The sequence below is a fragment of the Zerene cesonia genome, chromosome 12 (assembly GCF_012273895.1).
Source record: "Zerene cesonia ecotype Mississippi chromosome 12, Zerene_cesonia_1.1, whole genome shotgun sequence".
NCBI classification, from domain to species: Eukaryota; Metazoa; Arthropoda; class Insecta; order Lepidoptera; family Pieridae; genus Zerene; species Zerene cesonia.
The window spans coordinates 1,151,439-1,173,146 of record NC_052113.1 but is presented as its reverse complement, the minus strand read 5'-3'; the positions used below and the strand labels follow the sequence as shown (position 1 = coordinate 1,173,146).

At 34.5% G+C, this 21,708-nt stretch overlaps 2 protein-coding genes across 2 annotated transcripts in view; one reads left to right on the top strand and one right to left on the bottom strand.

Annotated features, from left to right (window-relative positions):
* The window catches only part of LOC119830985 (protein kinase C, brain isozyme), a 141,019-nt gene that overhangs the window by 86,337 nt on the left and 32,974 nt on the right, over window positions 1–21,708 (top strand). The window lies entirely within an intron of this gene.
* Window positions 8,711–10,228, bottom strand: LOC119830987 (bombyxin A-3 homolog). The gene is made up of 2 exons (XM_038354184.1): window positions 9,657–10,228; window positions 8,711–9,222 (listed from the first exon to the last, which is right to left on the bottom strand). The coding sequence occupies exons 1-2, from the start codon at window positions 9,802–9,804 to the stop codon at window positions 9,050–9,052; spliced, it is 321 nt and encodes a 106-aa protein (XP_038210112.1). The 5' UTR covers window positions 9,805–10,228; the 3' UTR covers window positions 8,711–9,049.

The following is a 21,708-nucleotide window of genomic DNA, read 5'->3' as shown; positions in this document are numbered from 1 at the left end:
AAAAGGGTAGAAGGGATTGAAATAGGGGATGAAAGCGATATAACCGAATTCCACGCGGGTGAAACCGCGGGCGGAAAGGTAGTATCTCTATATATAAAAAATTCCCTTGTCACAATGTTAGTTATCATACTCCTCCGAAACGGCTAGAGCGATTCTCATGAAATTTTGTGTGCATATCGGATGGGTCTGAGAATAGGCCAACATCTATTTTTAATACCCCTAAATGATAGAAGTAAAGCAGAACAGCGTATGGCGGGTCAGCTAGTTTTTGCTATAAAATGCAGAATGTAGTTTTTTGTGTTTACAGTTCCACCAACTTATCTAGAGAGATAAAATGGTGGAACTGTGAACCGGTTCAGGGTTATCTCTAGAATAATATTTATGCTTTAAAATAATGTTACGGGCATCATTATAATATCTTTTGGTATATTTTACATTTATAAATTAGAATGATATGACAATAGTTCCCAAAAGTGAAAGAGTTTATCAAATCGGTTCAGTTGTTTCAAATCTTTATTAGTTAACAATAAATCTCAGAGCATAAGTTTAAACGTTATTAAGCGTTATAATTCACCTGCTTAACTCGGCTATAACTTATATTCGTTACCAGTGACGTACCGTGGGCGAACTTATCTCGCTCACGTACTCGGTTTCGTTATATATCCAATAAGTTTATTAAATGAACATTATAATTCTTTAGAATTACCAATAAGATACCGTACAATTGGTGCAGTGGTTGCGGATAAGATTTGGGATCGATTCCCTTTAGATCAATCGTATGTTATCTATATCAAATGATCAGCGTATAGCTTGCGCCGAGCCGGTGTTACGAAGGTAGGCCTAATTAGCACCTTTGTTTGGACCTTTATCATCTGCCCTCGGATTTAATCGGTACTCTTTTGTGTTCACTGAAAATTCGACGATATTCCCTTTATAATAACGTTATTATTCTTTTATCCCGTATAAACATAAATGCCATTGTAGTATTTTATTTGAATATACAGCTCGGTGTGTTTTGCTGAAAGTTAGTTTTTAGTTGTTTTTCATTGTATCAGAATTCGCCGACGCGAATTCGTTGTGTTCGGTATTGTTTTATGCTAAGTCGGTTTAGTTGTAAGTGTGTTCTGTACGAAATGTAGATGAATTTATTAGGAGATTTGTTATGAATGTGTATTTTTATTATTTCGAATTCTTTGTCATTATTTAATCTGTATGTATTTTATCCCTACTCAATGTCGTGAATGCGAAAGTGACCCGCAACCGATTTGGATGAAATTTACAGTACAAATAAGTTTGAGACCCGAGAAAGGACATAGGGTAGTTTTTAATCCGGAAAACCCAAGAAAACTATGCGGTAAGATATTTTTCTTTGATTATGTGGACAAAGCCGCGAGTGAACAGCTAGTATATCGTGAATAAAATTACGAATGACAGATTAAACAACAATTTTCGAGTGGAATCGAGTCCTAACAATAATACCTTTCTAACATCAAAGGTCACATATCCAGTCGATAATGGCATAGCAGTATTAATTCATTTTCTATATGCACTTATGAATCATGCACCCGAGTGGCCCTCCTATGTAATTTTATAAATGACAAGAGCGGTCCGTTCGCCCCGCCCCGAGGGACATGGGGCTATTACCATAATTAATACATGCGACATATTCTTGGGTTTTTTTTCATACTGTCGGTATGACCGGGGAAATTTATATTGTTGCTGTAGTGAGATTTTCCCAGTTTTTCTCGGTTAGAGTGATGATAAACGGTTTTGAGATTAATAGAGAAGTGATTAAAGTGCAAAATGGTTTTTCTGGTGTCCAGGGTAAATAAATAGGAGCTATGCGGAAATTATAGGCTTTTGTGTATATATTGTCTTAAATTTGAGTTCTTCTTTAAAAATGACATGAAATTTGATATTTCATGCTAATATTGTAGACGCGAAAGTTTGTTAAAATAATGCATGGACACAGATTAAGTGTGGTTGTATGTGTTCTCTTTCATGCGAATATAACTGAACAGATCTTGATGATACTTGACAGTAATGTAGCTCATATACCAGAATAACATATTGACGTAATTGACATAAAATAAAGTAATACATGAGCTAAGGATATACTATTCGCTGATTATATTTTTTCGTCCACAAGTGAAACCGCGCGGCACAAGTAGTGATAAAATAAAATTTTCAAGTGCCTTAAAAGAAACGTCTTGATCCGTTGTTCATAGTTGTTGTCACGTCACAACAATTTCAACATGGCGCCCATTAAACTATATAATTTGATTCTTTAAAAGGCGCGAATTTTACATCGTCGAGTTTATGTTTTAAGCTCATTATTATTTTAAATCCTACTTCCTACTACTATTATAAATGCGAACGTTTGTAAGGATGTGTGTGTGTTTGTTGCTCTTTCACGCAAAAACCACAGAACCGATTGCAATGAAATTTGGTACGCAGACAGCTGGACAACTGGAATAACATATAGGCAACTTTTTATTCTGATATTCCTACGGGATACGGACTTACGCGGGTGAAACCGCGGGGCGCAGGTAGTTTCGTATAAAGATTTAATTCATAACGTATTAATGCTACGCAAGTATGTCACGTCTCTTTAGAGATAATTGCTCACAAGAATCGAATTCTAGGCACTCGATTAACAAACAATTTAGCCGTTAATTGCCGTCCCACTCGAGAATATGTCCGGTCCACACGCATAGTTTTGCATAACGCAGTTTGCGCAAACTCAATGATCGGTTACACTGTAATCTTATTGCGAACTAGCTGTTGCCCGCAGCTTCGCCCGCGTGGTCTTTATTATTTTCATGGTACAAACTTTCATCCCCAATTTTATACTCTTGCGGTTAGTATTTATCAAAATCCTTCTTAGCGTGTGCCTACGTCATAACATCTACCTACATGCCAAATTTCAGCTCGAACAGTGGTTTGGGCTGTGCGTTGATAGATCACTATGTCAGACGGTCATCTTCGAGGAATATAACATATTTAAATGGAATGGATGTTATTTGCCTTCACAAAATTAATCTTATTAATTATTAATGAACATTCGCTACTTTTTTCGTGGTAAATATCGTTTTTATTACTTCTACCTAATAATGAAATTATTATTAATACCCATTACCATTTCGACCGCTCCACAACCATAATTCCAAACCAAACAAATTGATTGACAACCATCAAGCTGTCCGCCATGCGACTGCGTTTTTTGTGCGCATGCGCACCGTGTAGCTAGGTCACTACGCTCCAGTTTTTAGTCCATTCCTAATATATCACTACAAATATGGACAATATAAGCCGATCGGCGAACGCGCTCGCTTAATTTTTATTAGCAAGTCACTTTATCTGACAACTGCCAATAAATTGTCGTCGGAGTAGTTTTTAGCGCTATTAGCGGTGGCGTTTGTTTATGGTGCAGTTGTTGCATCGGAATTTATAGGTTTATGTTGATTTTTTGATGTTTTTCACGTGTGTCTGTTACGTAGGGATGTGGAGAAGTAGAATTTTTATGTTATTGGAAGGCAAACGAGCAGACGCATCGCCTGATGGGCAACTGCGTCACCAAAAGGCGTGCGTAACGCAGTGTTATGGGTGTGCCTACCAAAGAGAATAAGGGACAAGACATAAAAGGAAACATAGTAAGAAAAAAAGAGGGAATTCGTGAGATTTACATCAGAAATTTTCTTAAACTACACCAAAACCTGGTCAGTTTTAAAGTGCCACGAATAATCTTTTTTTTTTCTTTGATAAACTGAGGTTCACAGTTATCTTACTACTGCAAAGACTATATATATGCTTGTGTGCTCTTCTGAAATATCCATGCTTTTATATTATAAGCATGAAAGACGAAGATTATCTCACTGTTATGAACGCACGGCTTAATCACTGCACGGAAATTTTAATGAAAACTGTTAATGTCAGAGTCACGCGTAGCCTCACAATGGTGTGGCAGATCTAGTGGACCTTACCATAAAATAAATAATTCAATGCTATTTAATTCAAAAAGTACCAGTTGACATTATGACCTGGGAGGGGGTTAAATTGGCGCGGCGCACAGACTCCGTTTATAATTCACAGGGTCGCGGATGTTAGCCAACAAAGGTTCACTAATAATTAATTTACGTAGTTGCTATATCGCGAATTGTTTGTTGTATAGGAAGTGTGTAGATTGTAATAAATAAAAAAAATGTTTTTTTTGTAAATAAAATAAATTGCCTCACTTGACCTTTCTTATGAAGAGTATACGTAGCCAAGTTGTTTTATGCTGCCATCCTGGCCATCCTAATCACGATAATAAGATGAACTCACGAATTTGTTGTATTGTTATCGATCGATCTTATTAGTTGTATAAAACTTTATCTTAATCTATATGTTTTAAGTGGTGTAAAAACCGTGTTAAAAACGCCAGGATTTTTGTTCCTAATTTGACTCATGGAAATTTCGAGATTTTAACAAAATAATAAAACGCCATTGTCTATTTTAATAGAAGAGAGACTTTCCGGTTAAGTTTTTTTTTTTATAGTGCGGAAATCCTTCATAGATATCCACGGCCCCCGGGGAAAAGGAGCCGTGGATTATGTCGGATTCTTACCGACTAAATCCCCACTGTATTCCGACAAGCCGCTTTCATGAACAGGTCACGGGAGCCGGTATATACGTCCGCGACCCCGGTTAAGAACCTAAACAACAATCATTATCATACAAACAAGAAGAAATGCAATGCATGTAGATAAAAATCTTCAGTTGGTCGGTCCACGAAAGAGACGTTCTCAATATGGGATAACTAGCTTCGCCTCGCGGTTTCACGCGCGTCCGTATCCCGTAGGAATATCGGGATAAAAAGTAGCCTATATGTTACTCCAATTGTCCAGCTATCTACGTACAAAATTTCATTGCAACCGGTTAAGTAGTTTTCGCGTGATAGAGCAACAAACACACACACATATCCTCACAAACTTTCGCATTTATGATATTAGAAGGAAGGACGCACACAAAACAGTACGTTTGTTTTCCAAAGCAATGGACGCGTGTACTTCGCAAGCTATAATATGTATATAACATACAGTTTACAGTGTAAATATTTAATAAGCGACCGCGTACTTCCCGGTTCGCTTTCACAGCGCCCGCGGCCGCCATGTCTGTTTCACCCGGGATTCTGCCCGGGATGCGTTTACCTTGAAATGTTTGTATAGTATTTTGTATTGCTTGTGTTTGTATGCATTTTTCTAGGATTTCCTGGATTTTCTAATAGTATATCTGCTATCTGTTTTAGAGTTCAGCACCCAAGGACTATAAACGGATCCCTATTACTAAGATTTCGCTGTCCGTCGGTCTGTCTGTCTGTCCGTCCGTCTGTCACCAGGCTGAAATTTTCAAAGATAATGCGTTGCCGCTATAACAACAAATAATAGAAAATCTCTGAAGCGTACGGGGAACCCTTAGAGTTCGCGAGTCCGACTCGCACTTGACCGATTTTTGTAAATATTCCGGTATGCAAACCCTGTCATGACATTAAGAAAAACATTCTTTTTTATTTAGTTTTCTATTTGTATGCTTGAATCTCACACAAAAAATACAGGAGAGATTTTGTCCAATGTAAAAGAGCAAAAAAAAATTTAGTTTTATGAAACATAGAAAACAAGCAGCGCTCGGTGTTTGTTATAGTATTGTGTTTACGTGCTGAGTTCGTTATATTTTGTGCGGATTTAATTCGGCATAAAAAATATATGAATTTCCATTTGACCAGCAGCGATTTCTATACATTTCAATATTTTTAAATATCAAACAGAGTTCGAACTAATCTGAATTTTTATCAAATTCTCGCGAAACTGGTGATGCTCGGGGCTCTGTTTCATGTTAATTATTATGTGAATTTAAAGTTTATACTTTTTATAGTAGGTATAATATACATGCATATAAAATTAGTTTTGTATACAGCTGTTTTATATAAAACCTTTTTAAATACTTTGTATATTGCAATATGTATAGAACATATTTGCAATGTAATTATTATTATAATAAATTTTTAACAAAAAAACCAAACCGGTTTCAAATTGGCAGAACTGGACTTAACGAGACCACATGAAAGGCATCAGCTATCTTTCCCAGCAGTCAGACCGTCCTTCTTTGAAGTCGGTTGATAACTGATAATAAATGTTTTAAAAATGATATATTTAAATTTGTAATTACATACCCGACTATCCTAAACCTACAGGTAAATAATTACTACCCTTATATACCTATACTAAAGCATAGCATATACTATACTGAAGATGTCATGACTAGCACGGGCTTATTCCAAATTGCGGCGTTTGTCGTGTTTTATCTGCGTTGAATCAATGTATTGCCACTTCATAAACGATGGTTATTTATTTTATTTTATACGCCACCAAACATACATACATATGTGTCGATGCATGCTTTTCTGCAAGTTAGATAAGCCATACAAACTGTCACTGTGTATGCGCAATGAAGCAATTTCCTTCGCGGAAACGGTATTCTCGATTGGGACGGGATTATTGCGATGGGGTAAACATAAGTTCACTAGGAATTTGAACGGCATTGTATTTGTAAATGTTGTTCGTTTTGGAGATAGGTAATAAACTTATATAAAAGTGAAGTCCCGTGCCCCTAGTGGGGTATGGGACAGATTATGTACATCTGTTTCACTGATCGATTTTCTTTACGGACAATTAGGTGATCAACCTTCTGTGTCCTGCCAAACCGAGACATTTTTTTTTGTGCGTCCCCACCGGGAATTTAACCCAGGTCCCACGGTTCTACGCTCACGCGTTAACCACTGTATCAAGGAGGCGGAATAAACTTATATGCTACCTGCATATTGTGTTATACCTAGGTGTAGATATGTTGCTCATAATTGTTTATATAATTAACTGTCTCTCTGATACAGTGGTTGCGTGAGCGTAGGTATGCACAATTAGTTTTGGCCGATTCACAGAGCGATCAGATATGCACGCAAAATTTTATGAAAATCGGTGCAGTCGTTTCAGGGAGGAGTTTCGTAATATTTGTCGATATTTGTCTGTATTTAGTTTTTTTAATAATAGTAATAAAAGTAGTTTATTTAATAAAAATATGTCAAACACAATAAACCTCACATATATTTTTTTCTAAATCTTTTCTTCGAGTGAAACAAATCACAGCTTCAGATGAAACAATGCCCGCATAGATATATGTCGCACACGTGACGCGTCTGAAGTAGGTCGGAGTAATAACTTTGGAAAATGTGAAGCGATATAAAGGTAAAATATTCTGAAGTATTTTTTGATAGTTATCCTCACCTTACCGTGACCATCTTGTCCGTTCCAAAATTCCCGTCATAATCCTTTCCACATCCCTTACCCGTTAAAAGCTGTAACTCACTTATCCTCTACAAATGAGTTGCCGCTTCCTCCAGTTTTCTCTGTAAATATTCAGGGGAAATAGTATAATGACTAAAGTTGTAAACGCATACTTGATATATATGTTAATTCAATTGCCAGAAAAGGTTGAATAAATAGCGAGAACGAATACAGATACGTTTATTCTAATTTGTAAGTAGCATTAATAAGATATAAAAGGTTTACAACAGTTTCCATATCAATTTGTGCGTAACCGTCGACTTGTCACCTGATTGGATAAAAAGTGTCATATATATGGAGAATAAATTGATGTAATTGCTTAGGTTATGGTCGATTATTTTTTGTAATGTGAATGTGCTAGGCAGTTTTAAACTATAATTAGTTAGAGGTTAGTGTTGAAATGGAATGGCAAAATGAGAGGTTTTTACCCAGTTGCTGGATGAGGTGAACTAAGAATTAATATTGGGATTAATTTGTTTGTTACTACGTGTTCCGTAAATCTATATTAATATAAATAATTTGCTGTTTTAGTCTAGGAGTCTGAAATATGTTTTGATTGAATTGTATAAAATGTTATGCAGGTTATATAATGCGTCCATATTAATTTTATGTGAAGATAATAATTCATGTGTGGGTTAATTGTGACAAACTTTATTTAGTTTCAGTAACCATAGGCGTTTTAGAGTGAATTATTATGTTAAACTAGGTTACCGCAGTTTGGTCCGCGGAGTCAAAGGAAAACTCGCATGGTTACCGTTGTCTTGGATTTTCCGGGATAAAACGGATCCCATATCCATTTTCAAGTCTCATGCTATCATCTTACCAAATTTTATCTTAATCGGTTAGTCTGTTTAGAAAAGACAGACTTAGTTACTTTATGATATTGGTAGGGTTTTTTATTACAAATGTTTCGATATACTTACTTGAAAAACTGCGAAAATCATCTTGTATTAGGATTAAATAAAACGAATAACTATTGCTTGTATTAAAAAGTATAATATTTTTTTATAAATTGTTGTCGTTTATAAATACTACATGACTAGATTAGTATATTTACAAGCATTTCTTATTAATATATAATGACTACGTTGACTGGTCATAGCCGAATTGTTAAAATTCCGGGAAACTGTAGGTGCATAGAGTTACATTTTCATTTGATTATAAAGGAACATATTCGTAAAGTACACATAACTTTGGAATAAACTTAATTATACTTAACTGAATAGAACTATGATATTTGTTTTAAAATATTCAAGTCGATGAATATTTTAATTTATTTTTGATGACAAAAAGTTCCATTATCGTGTTATATGCTAGTAAATGCATTAATACCCGTATATCATTGACGTAAGTGTTATAAATCATCAATCAAATTAACACCTTACTTATTGGCATTAATGTTCAAAACCTTTCGCGTACGCTCATTACATTACAACTCTGCCCAATATACGTGTAGGCAGAGTTATGCTTCGGACAATTTTCAATATTTATTAATAAAATAATTTGTTAATACGATAAATACATTAATTCTCTTGCTCTCTAGTCTGACCTACACTTGCAGTGAAACAATGCGAAACCACATAATTTAATTGAACTATAGCATTGTGACAGCGGATTTTAATGACTTGTCTCAGATCAAAATAAACAATCTCTTTTTAAACACCATTTTAAAATCAATAGGAGCAATACGTCAATAGTTCGTTGAGAGTGCAGGGTTTGTCGCAACACTCGGAGGTGACGGTCTGGCGTTTGTTTCTCATCCCCTTCGCCTGACGGTGCGGGATCCACGGCCAGGCGAAGTCGTCGGACATTATAGTGTCGTAGCTCGTGCGTTTTATTATCAGACCTGTGAGATAATCATAATCTTATTCATTATACACACATCTTTACCTAGACTCTTGATATAGTTATCCAGTCGTTTCAAACGCCTCTCTCATTATAGTTAATTTTTATTTACCTTATTTGGTTTGTAATAGAAAAAACAGGTAAATGTCTTGAAAAATTTTTGTGCATATACATAATTCGACATTTTATAATGAAGTTGTAAGTTAAGGAAAATAAATGTGAAAAGAGCTATAAATATGTGATTGAAGTGTTTTCCTAATATATACAAAAAAAGTTTTAAAAAGTCATAAGAAATTTTTCAAAGATGCTATCACTGAATTAATAAAGCTTTTCCTACCTTTATAGAAAATTAATTGCAAAATCGATTTGCTCCGGGCATGGTTTGAAAAATTCTCAAAGACAATTAGAAAATTCCATCTACAATGCAACTAATACCTGGTCTGTTTATGAGAGGGTTGTCGCAAAGGTACGCGAGCGTTTCCGCCAGCCGTCTCCCGCAATATATCTGCCCTTGTCCAACGCTCGTGTCCGCAATCAGAAGAAGCGAGACACAAGATAGCGCAAGAGCGGCGACTGACTTCATTTTGGTGATAGTCCGTCGAGATAATAGATTCGAATGTGCCAAATGCTAGACACCCGCGGCTTATATACCAGGGGCGGGTCATCAATATGCAGCGGCTGTCTGATGGTGTTTAATGGACTGATTGAACTTGAATCCTCGTGGGTGACGCCTTACAGGTGATGCGATTATGCATAGCGATTGGTTGAATGGTGCTCGTGTGTGATTTAATTGAATTTGGTCATCGTATTACGGTTGCAGGGCTGGTACATGTGTCGAATTTGATATGAGTTTCAGCTTCATAGAATTGTAGGGTAGTTTTACTTTTATTGGTAATTGATTTCAAACAAAAATAGCAATGTCTATTACAATGCTTGTCAACTGGTTTTAAAAAAGGAGAACGTACAATAATTGTATTTTTTGTGTACAAACACTCGATATACTGGATCACAACTTTCGACTGGATGAATTTGGGTGATTCTTTCTTTATTTGAAAGCTGGTGCTTCAGAACTTTTCAATTCAGTCTAGTTCTGGCAATTTCATGGTGTTCAGTATTTTGTTATTAATAATTATTTAGTTCTATAGTTTGCATTTTTTGCTATTATGTTTATTATCAGCATCAGTATGTAACATATTTCACAAACAGACTAAGGAAAGAAAATTTATTAGCATATATATCTTTAATGCTTTTCTCTATTACTATTACTATGCGAAGCATTGTAATTTAGATTCAATTCAATAAGTAAATTGTTAATATAGTTATTGTACCATGATACAATGTATAACATACACAATACACGCATGACAATAATTCCCGTTATTACAAAGTATTGAACCGGGAATATAATATTTTAAATTAATTACAGAGCAGTTCTCGGTATGCATCGATTTTATATGTAATGCAAATTTCCGCGAATATATATTCACTGGAATTTAATTTTCAATGGAGATAAACTATTGAAAATTGAATTCCATTGAAATAACGTTCTGTTTGTGATCGGATTTATTGAAAATTACGTTCGTGGAATTCCACATACAAAGTGGACGGTTGCTGGGCAACCAGTTTTCCTGAAACTACCCGCGATTGCAAAGGATTTTTCCGCTGATTAAGTACACAGAAGTCAATACCTAGAATACAATACAATAAGCTGGATTATGGAGTGATATAAAATATATTCACATGTTGGAATATTTTATCAACTCTCAAATGTGTTGCCATCTAAATGTAAGTGGTCCATATAGCAAATATTGTGGGAAAATGTCGGTATGGCAGGTAATTTTTCCCCAAAAGTATGGAAATAAATCTCTTGACACACGCAATGAAAGGCGCTTTTCTGTTGCTAATTTTGTTACATAACGCCATCTTTTGTAGTATCAAGTGTAGCGTGAAGATAAAATGTGGTTAACTAAATATATATAACTCAAAGGAAGGACATAGTGATGTATCAACGCACAGCCCAAACCATTGGACGGATCGGACTGAAATTTGGTATGCAAATAGATGAAATAGAATATTATAAAGCATTTCAATGCTAAACAACTAAAAATTAAATGCAGATAAATGTTATGACGTAGGCATCCGCTAAAAAAGGATATTGACAAATTGTTCCCCCAAGGGGATAAAGTAGGGGATGAGAGTGTGTTTGTTTATAGCTGCGGACAACAGCTAGTTTAATTTTTAATTAATTATAAAAATGTGCTTTGTGTTTAACTAAAATAAAAAAACTGATTTCATTCAATCTGAAAACTTTAAGCCGACAACAATGGACGTTGAAATTGAAATTTCAAATTCGTGTATCGTTGTGCGTCATTGTGAAAAAAAAATCGAATAAATTCTTCGAGCTATATTTAGTGCGCGTTCAACATGATTTTATTTTCGACAAATTATAATTCGTAATGGCTTCACATCACGAGAAGTGAAGAATTATAAGCTTAAGCGTAAGTTGTGTCAGGTGTAGGGTTGCGTTAATAAAACGTGAGGTAAAGGGCGTGCTCGTATTTTAAATAAAATGTCGTCTCTGGATAATAAAACAGGCATATTTTATACCAGCTGTTTCCTAAAGTTTGCCAGCGTAGTCAAAATAAATTTGTGTGGTACATACTTTCATCGTCTATTTTAATGACTTGGAAGTAGAATTTATCAAAATTCTTTTCTTAGCTAATTCCTACATTATAGTGGCTATATGCATGCCAAATTTCAGCCCGATCGGTCCAGTAGTTTAGGCTGTGCGTTGATAGATAAGTTACCTGTGTTCTTTATATAAAAAAAAAAAATATAGGCGGGTACTAAAGGTATTCCGGTAATATGTAGTTTGTAATTACTGCATATATTGATTCATACACTTCAGTGTGCATTTCCAGCTCTTCTATGTAATCACTGCTTTCTAAGAACGTAGTGTAAATATGTATGAAGAGCTGAAGGAATTTTGGGCAATACATTTTTAAGGAATCACGATTGGCCATGAATATTAGTTGCTTTTCCTGCCGTCAATCCATTCTTTATCCCTTGCCAAAGCGGGCAACGCATTTGCAGCGGCCCTAGCTCTGCAAGTGTACATGGGCGGTGGTGATCGCTTATCATCAGGCGAACCACAAACTAGTTGCCCACTATTACATGAAAAAACCTGTACATTAACTACTTTTTTTAAATACATTTTTAAACTTTCCTATTCAACAATCAGCAACTTCATAATATAAAAGCAATAATCATTACTTAAACTAAATATATTAAGTAGACCAAAGTCCCACTTTAAACAAAAGGTAAAATGCAGACGACGTAATGCAATATCGTGTGTACAAAATACAAATCCTAAACATTCAAATGCCACGTAATATGTCCTTTAACAGCGAACAATGTGGAACTAAGGCGATTTATAAAGCTTCACAATGGAAGATGCTGCCTGCTAGATATGGAGATTATTCTATTATCGAATTGGCTTATACGCCGGATCTCGTATTATGCGAGCGCCGTGAGAGCGTGCTTTGTTAAATATAAGGACATAGTGTAAAAAGCTTATAGGATTTAGTTTTCCAGCTTGCTAAAGGGATAACGTTAATGTTTAGAAAGGTTTGAAGTTTAAATCCAATTCGCATTAGCTTCGCTGAATGCAGTGCGTAGAGCACTGAGTTACTTGTGCTCGGTAGTTGTTAGTTGATTTGCGAAAGTTAATTATAAATAAAAACTAGCTTTTCGCCCGCGGTAAAGGAAAATATAGACAGTCTCGGGGTTTTTCCCACATAGATCCCGTTCCTGTGGGTTTAAGAATACCTATGTTCTTTCTCGTGTCTCGAACTGTCTTTGTACCAAATTTCGTCCAAGTCGGTTCAGCGGCTGAGGCGTGAAGAAGAGACAGACAGATAAGAGTTGCATTTCCATTTATAATGGGGATAGTGTAACGATAATAATAGGGAATGGCGGTCCAGCCTGTCCACCCCGGTTTCGCTTGTGGTAGGTACGTATATAGTCTATGGCGCTCAGGGATCACGCACACATACAACGGTGAAAGATTTTTCAAATCGATCCAGCACTTACTGACATAAGCACGTTCAAACAAACAAACAAAAAAAATTTCAGCTTATATTATTGAGCATATAAATTTAAAAATAACAGTTATTTTTAAATATCTCCAAATAATTCACCACAGTTATACTAAACTTATTGAACTAAATTTTATATTAAACTAGCTGCACCCGGCAAACGCTGTTCTGCCTTACTCTTATCGTTTAGTGGTATGAAAAATAGATGTTAGCCGATTCTCAGACCTACCCAATATGCTTACCAAATTTCAGAGGAATCGGTCAAGCCGTTTCGGAGGAGTATAGAGACTAACATTGTGACACGAGAATTTTATATATAAGAAGAAGATCTATATTACCTATCTCCCAAAATGTCTTTGTCGGCACTTAGTAGACCATAATAAAGCTAATGAGGCACTGAATTCAATTGATTGCGCGGGCGGACGATAAGAGCTTCTCTAGCTGAGCTTCCACACAGAGTATCATGTAACTATTGCTACATTTTAAACAAACTATATTTCCATTTACCTCGATGTAGTACTTTTTTATATTAAAGAAACGGCATTCTAATTTGAAATTTTATCGATTATAGATGGAGAGATTTTTTGTATGTTGATTATTATTTATATAATACTAGCTGCGCCCCGCGGTTTCACCCGCATAAGTCCGTATCCCGTAGAATATCGGGATAAAGAGTTGCCTATATGTTATTCCAGTTGTCCAGATGTCTACGTACCAAATTTCATTGCAATCGGTTCAGTAGTTTTTGTGTGAGAGCAACAAACACACACACATCCTTACAAACATATATTATCGCATTTATAATATAAGTAGGATTCCAATCTATCACTTTATTATAGCAAAATCGGTTAAGCTAAACGGAAAGCTGTATAAATACATTAAAAGTAAATATAGTAATCTCACAAGAAATATTTAAGCGAAACTTAATGTAAGAAGTTCTTCAAAAGTTTCTTTCAAAAATCTTCTAATATAATCGAAGGGATATTTATTAGTAGCTACTCAAATCTATATGTATATAAATATCTATAATGTCTATTGAATTTTCACTCAAAAGGGAGGGGGCGAAGAGATCTTTATAAATTTAAGCATGGATTATAATACATAAATAAATGGGTTTAACTTTTTTGACTATAATTTTGACACATAAAATTAAAAAAAATACTAGTCAAGTGTGAGTCGAGTGAGCTAAAGAGCCATCGCAAAGAAAGAGTTCAAGAAATATCAATCAAGTCGCATTTATTTCCGTTAATCTATTTCACACACAAAAGTACCCAATTCAATATACCATCAAAGAAATCAAACTACACAGAACCATCAATAGCTCCTTCGATGGAAGCGTTTTCGGTTAGTACTCCACTCGAGGCGCCCTCCCAGAGGCTCGATCGAATTCCGCGCACGCCAGCCCGCAACGCTCACAGTAATTACATTACTATTACATAGCCGAAATTTCGTTTACACACGTGTTATGCAAATTGGAGTTTAAAGTGAATTTCGGATGGTTTATGGGGTAATTGTTGGAGGATTAGAAGACAAATAGAATTTGTGAATGTGGAATTTTATGTGAATATTTATTTGTCTTTTATAGAAGATTATCTTCCATTTTTAGTTGGTTCTACAACTCTTTATTTATTCATTTAATCTATTTAATATGAAATAGACAAAATCAACAAAATTGTCCCAATTACATTTACACGGAGTGTACGTAAGAAATTATTTAATTCTAGCTAGATTTCCACAACCGCACCTCTCACCACAAATTAAAGTATCATCCTCACCATCTGGATGCTTGGCGGTCTACTACAGTGCGCTTTTCTCGTCATTTTTTGCCGAGAACAACAACCTTGTGGAATGACTTACCATCTTAGGTGTATCCCAAAGATTTCGACAAGGAAACATTCAAAAAAAAAAAGGGCTTACATATTCTTGAAAGGCCATCAGATGAACCGCCATCATTTTCCTGGTTAGCTGTATAAAAAAAAAAATATCCCAATCAGGATAATAAGATAATAAGGATACAAAGTTAGAATTAAACTCGTTTAAAGTGAATCAAAAATCGAGTTTACATACAAACGTACAGGTGAAGCTGATATAATCGTGTTAAAACGTATTAATAAAACAGGTTACCGGTGACATATAATGGCCCTAATAAATACGTAAATAATAATCAATAAGCTTATAAATCGTTTTTAATCCATTACCCATATTCTATTTCAGAACACGTAAGTACTAGGGAAGGCTCTGTTTCAAAAAAATTCTATTAACCAAATTTTAAGCGCGGGTATTAGTTAATAACGATAAACCTTCAGGGTCTCATTATAGTCCACCAATCCACTTATAAAACTTTTTAATCTAATTTACTTTCTTACGAAGTAATGATTTTCCAATATTCCTACATTTCGCTAGCGTTCCGCCAGCGACCTCGCCGGCGTAGCTCAAGGGAAAAGTATTAGGGTTTTCCCCCCGCATAGTTTCTGTTCCCGTGGGAATTCCCGGATAGAAACTTACCTATACTCTTTCGTGTATCACAAACTATACTTGTGCCAAATTTCATTCGAATCGGTTCTATGATTTAGACGTGAAGAAAGACGGAGAGACTGAGTTTCTTTCGCATCTTTAATATTAATATTAAGGAATAAATCAACTTTACAACCAAATGCTACGCATATCCTATACTAATGTTGTAAAATGGTACAGTCTGTGAAGATCTAGGGTAAGTAATCTTTGGATCTAGTGAACCGATTTGAAAATATATATATGAATACAAATCCACGTTACCCGTGAGTATCATATTATTTTGATTTCTGGTGGAGTCGGACGAGTGGTAAGTATGTGATACATTGAGAACAGCTGCAGTATTATATTTATTTTGTTCTTAGTATTATTAAAAAAAGTAATATATAATTTAGCATATATAAATGGGTTGCCTGGAAGAGATCACTCTTTAGTGATAAGGTCGCCTTCTGTGCTGGTCTAGTTTTAAGTTTTTATTTTTAAGGTTTATTTGTATACCAGTACAATAAAGAGTTAAATAAATAAATAAATAAATAAATAAATATGTTTTAGTTGTTTCGAAATTAAATCATTAATCCAACAGGTTAAATAAATTTAAAAAAAAAACTTTAATATCAATTCAAATCAGAAGGTATTAAAAAGAAATAATAACTTAAATAATGTGAAATTATATTAGTGATTTGTCGAAGCGGGAATAAATAATTAGCACTTATCGACAACCCGCCAATTAATTGAATTCGGTTACTCATTAACTTTATTATGGCCGGCTAAGTGCCTAATGAGATACTGATCACATTCTACGATACATCAGTTGTAATATTATCTAATATATAAAATTCTCGTGTCACAGTTTTCGTTGCCATACTCCTCCGAAACGGCTTGACCTATTTTGATGAAATTTTTTGTGCTTATCCGGTATCTATGAGAATCGGCAAACATCTATTTTTCATCCCCCTAAAGGATAAGAGTAGGGCAGAACAGCGTTTGCCGGGTCAGCTAGTTTAATATAAATTTAGTCCGTAGCTATTCAATCTGGATTCTCTTTATGCTGAAACAAAACGACGTACATTTTAATATTTTAGAAATATGTGTGTATATGAATATTTTTATAACATAAATAAATAATTTATCAAATCACAAAATGTATTAAATATTTAAGACTCTTAGCGGATTAATTATGTTATTTTTCATCAATTTTGGGGAATGTTAAATATAAAAAATAGTACGTATAATATACTACGCATTAGAACAAATTAGTAAATAGTTACAAAACATTTATATGAAACAAATAATAACTATTACTGTTAAATTTTTAAGAGGCATATTAACAGTTATGGAGATAATAATAAGGTACAAACAAAAATGATAAAATTTTGAAAGTGCATTTTTTTATCCATATTCGGAATATAATTACCAAAAACCGATTAATAAGCTGGTCTATATAGAATAGCAGGTGCTGTTAACAGTTGAAAAACAAAAAGAAAATTTCTCATGAAATTACAGGCACCAATATGGTTGTAATGCGAAGCTGTGGTTTCATTTTAATATCGGTCAATTATAATTAAAATTTACGATATTTTATACCACAATTTAAAGCGTGCTTTAAATAATATACTTGTACATTACTATTTTACAGGTTAATAGATAATTACAGCTACATTGCTAACAAATTATGTAACTTAACAAATGAAAGGTTCAGCGACACTTCAGTGTAACCTTTAGAATAATATTCCGGGCATTGCTTTAATAGCTTTCGGCATGTTTAACAACTAGCTGTCCGCCCCGGCTTCGCCCGAGGTAAATAAAGCCTTCCTCAATAAATGGGCTATATAAAACTGAAAGAATTTTTCAAAACGGACCAGTAGTTTCTGAGATTAGCGCGTTCAAACAAACAAACCCTTCAGCTTTGTATAGATTAAAATTTGGAAAGTAAACAGTAAAACAGTAAGGAAAAATAGATAAAGATGAAGTAAGTATAAGATAAGAAACATTAACCAATTAGCTGACAGGATTTTAACGATAAACGATATGTAAAATATCACTTATTTCTTACTATCTGCCTTATTGAAACTTCACCTTAAAAAACAGAATACATTTTACCCATTTTCAGATCGAGCTGGTGACCGATGTTTTTATTCGCTTAAAACAACACTGGAATTCAGTTTTGTCGTCAAGGACAAGTCGAAATAATAAAATTCAATAGCTGCCCGGTAGCTGACGCTAATTGAGTTAAACAAGTGATGCCTTTTTCAATTTCCCCACCTGTTTCGGTCGGAGTTTCTGAGTTCGGTCTTCATTGCAGGGTTCTAAAGTAGGTCATATAATTCGTTCCTACTTTATAAGAATATTTAATTGAAGGAAGAAAAACCTAATGTTTCACATACTTCTGCTACTGTTGTTTGTAACAATTACTGATTTTTTTGCGACCATAAAACCTTGTTTTATAAAAACTGCGGCTGTTCACGAATCGTAGGGATTTTTGTTAACTAATTTACATAATAATAAATAGAATATGTTCATAACAACGGTCAAACATTTTTCGATAATATTTTTAAAAATTATTGTAGTTAAAATCCAATATAAATAGAAAATCGTTATAAATATTTAAAGAATTTATTTTAGTCTATTTGAAAGCGTTAATCTCTGAAAGTACTAAGCCGACTACAAAGTTATTTCACAATTCATTATATATACGTAATCCCTGAGTGCTATAGACTATATATATATGTACCACGGGCGAAGCCGCGTCGGATCTCTAGTCTAATTTAAATATAAATATTTTCATATTTAACAGTAAAACATTATAGTGCCTACTTTTTTATACAGTATAAAGTAAACAAAAAACCAGAAAACATTTTTCCCTCGTCGACAAATCTGAATCTAGGTTTCGATTAGTTATAAAGCTTGCCAGCGCTGCAGATGAAAATGGAGGTCCATCAATGCACTGACCTATTTCGTACATTAGGATTGTATCAATTAGACATGAGGCTCGACCGGTTTGCGTAGGGTTGTCGCTGTGGAGTTTATGAAGTTACTTTATACTGGATACTGGATTGTTAGTTTTGGGTTTTATTGTTCGTATGTTAACCGTATTTTTTTTTATTGTGATGCAGCATGCATCTCCTCGCACGTGGTCTAGGGAAAATTCAGGTGGGAATGAGATGTTTCATCTCCGTAAGATAAATAAATAAAAAAGTAAAATACAGTCAGGAATATTTTATGGAAGTATGTATGTATTTTAGACTTGACAATAAAAACACAGTATTAAACACATTCTCCTTTTACACAAATTCCACCTAGAAATACTTTTTTATGCCATAAGCGGGCAGCCGAGCTGGTGGTTCGCCTAAGCAAGCGATCACCACTAGGTAGGTCCGCTGCAAATGCCTCGCCCACTTTAAAGGGTAAAGTCTATCCTTCCCTATAGAAAGAATTGACGACGGAAATAAACGAATGGCCTTGAGAGGGTGAGGAAAAGGAAACGGGCATCCACATATTACAAATAATTGGCGGTTAGCAGCCCTACACGCGCCTCACCTGTTGCGGCGCGCGCAAATCGACCCGCCAATGTGGGTCGCCTTTTGAATAACTGAGAGATGTGTGCTCATCAGTTTGTGGTGTTATTGTCATCGCAGTTTTGGTCATTCAGCCCGTAGTCATTAATTGCCGAGCGATTAATTAAATTGCGCTCTACAGGAAATTAATTATACTCGACGTCAGATATGTTATTGTTTTTTTTTTTAGTGGGGAGGTCTTTGTGAATATAATGTTGTATAAGAATTTTCGCTTTCGCTTGCTTTTACATTATTACTAGCTAACCCGGCAAACGCTGTTCTGCCTTACTCATATCTTTAAGGGGTATGAAAAATAAATGTTGGCCGATTCTCACACATACCCAATACGCACACAAAATTTCATAAGAATCGGTCCAGCCGTTTCGGAGGAGTCTGGCAACAAAAACTGTGACACGAGAATTTCATATATTAGATTAAGAGGTATAATTAAAAAAAAATATTGGATTTGATTTGGTTTAAAGTTTCATTTATGTTACAACTTCAATTTTCAGTAAATTATTTTGTTGTATATTTGTATATTAAAGGTACATGTACTTTAATATTTGATCACCTTAAAGGAAATTATCAGGAGGACTTGTAAAGCAGTATGTTTTTAATAAAACGTCTATAAACTGTCACTCTTCTCTTACGATCTTTATTGTTATTCTAGCTGTGACCCGCGGTTGAAACCGCGTAAGTCCGTGTCCCGTAGGAATATCGGTATAAAAAGTGCCTATGTGTTATTTCAGTTGTCCAGCTATCTACGAAGCAAAATAGTATTATTATTCACCAATAGATGTTAGGAAAAAAAAAACACGAATAAAACACGAATATGACATTTTCTAAAAAAAATCCTAGCTAGATCGATTTATCGCCCCCGAAACCCCCTATATACTAAATTTCATGAAAATCGTTGGAGCCGATTCCGAGATTCCAATTATATATATATATATATATATATACAAGAATTGCTCGTTTAAAGGTATAAGATATGAAATACACTGGGCCGCTGTTTATGATTCCCACGAGATCATACATTATTTACGTCTATTCAAAACCTTCAGGCTGATCTTTTGTGTCACCTTCACTTATGGAAGGATCCACTTGTCTCTCGGCCTCTTTATAAAGGTTTCTATGTAACTTTAAGTAAAGCTTATGTTATTCTGTAAGGCTGTATAGGAGTATGTTTAGAAATTTATTAAATATCTTTAGTATATATATGAAAATGTTAAAAATTTAATAGAAGGGGTGAATAATATCCCCATTTCGTTACTCAACTTAATTCAATATTTACTAAACCATTAATGTAATCAATTGGATCTTTCTAGAAGGATTCATTTGAATCGTCGTAACATATATTTACCATTTACTAATTTAGTATATATGAAATTAATTACTTTTATTTTCATTATTCTATCACGAAATCTTGTTTGAAATAAAATTGTAAACCGTCTCGAATTCTCAGAACTAATCCTCAAATTAAAAATGAATAATCAAAACACAAAAAAACAATTGAATTGAGAAGCTCATACTTTTTTAAAGTCGTTCGAATTATTAATCTGAATTAACAATAACAATTTTATTATTATTTCAAAATATGTCACATCGCTATCACCACCGCCACATATATACATATACATATACAACCTCTCACAAACTGACAACTCGATGCATATAACTGTATATTATCACCTTTTAAGCTCCACTCCACCCCTAAAAGGCATTTTAATCCCGTGCCTCCGCCAGTCTACGACCCTATTCCCTCCGGGTGCAGATTCGAGCGTGCCCTTGACCTCCTCAGGCCTCTTTTGAAGATACTCTATGGATATTAATAAACGTCAAATGTAAGACGTGCGCGCACTGTGTTTCGGAATGTTGAATTATTTTTATTGAAATAAAAATGTTAGATTCAAATATGGCGATAGATTGGTAATTGAAATTGTTTATATTATCAATCGACTTCAAATAAATAGGAGGTTTTAAATTCGACTGTATTCTTAATTTAAATAATTCATTTGAAATCTCCAAAATTTGACTGAGTGTACCGATTTTGATGATTCTCTGAAAGCTGGTGCCTTCCGTGTGGTCCCATTTAAATTTGATTTAGTTCTGACAATTTGAAGGTAGCCTAGTTTTTTTTAATAGTTATATGCATTGACTTCGCGTGCAATTTTTTATTATTAAAAGATATGATTAAAAATGCAAAGTCGAAAATGCATTGTCTATTTTTTCGTACGAAGCGCTACGGTACATCGGAAAACGCGGGGTCGAAGCTAGCTTTTAATTGCTTTCGTAATAAAGAAAATGTTGAATTACAACCTTTTC

Excerpts from the sequence above, each read along its gene's own strand:
- LOC119830987 (XM_038354184.1), bottom strand. The coding sequence starts at position 9,804 with ATGAAGTCAGTCGCCGCTCTTGCGCTATCTTGTGTCTCGCTTCTTCTG. Across the intron at positions 9,223-9,656 it reads CCCTCTCATAAACAGACCAG|GTCTGATAATAAAACGCACG; the intron begins GTATTAGTTGCA and ends ATTATCTCACAG.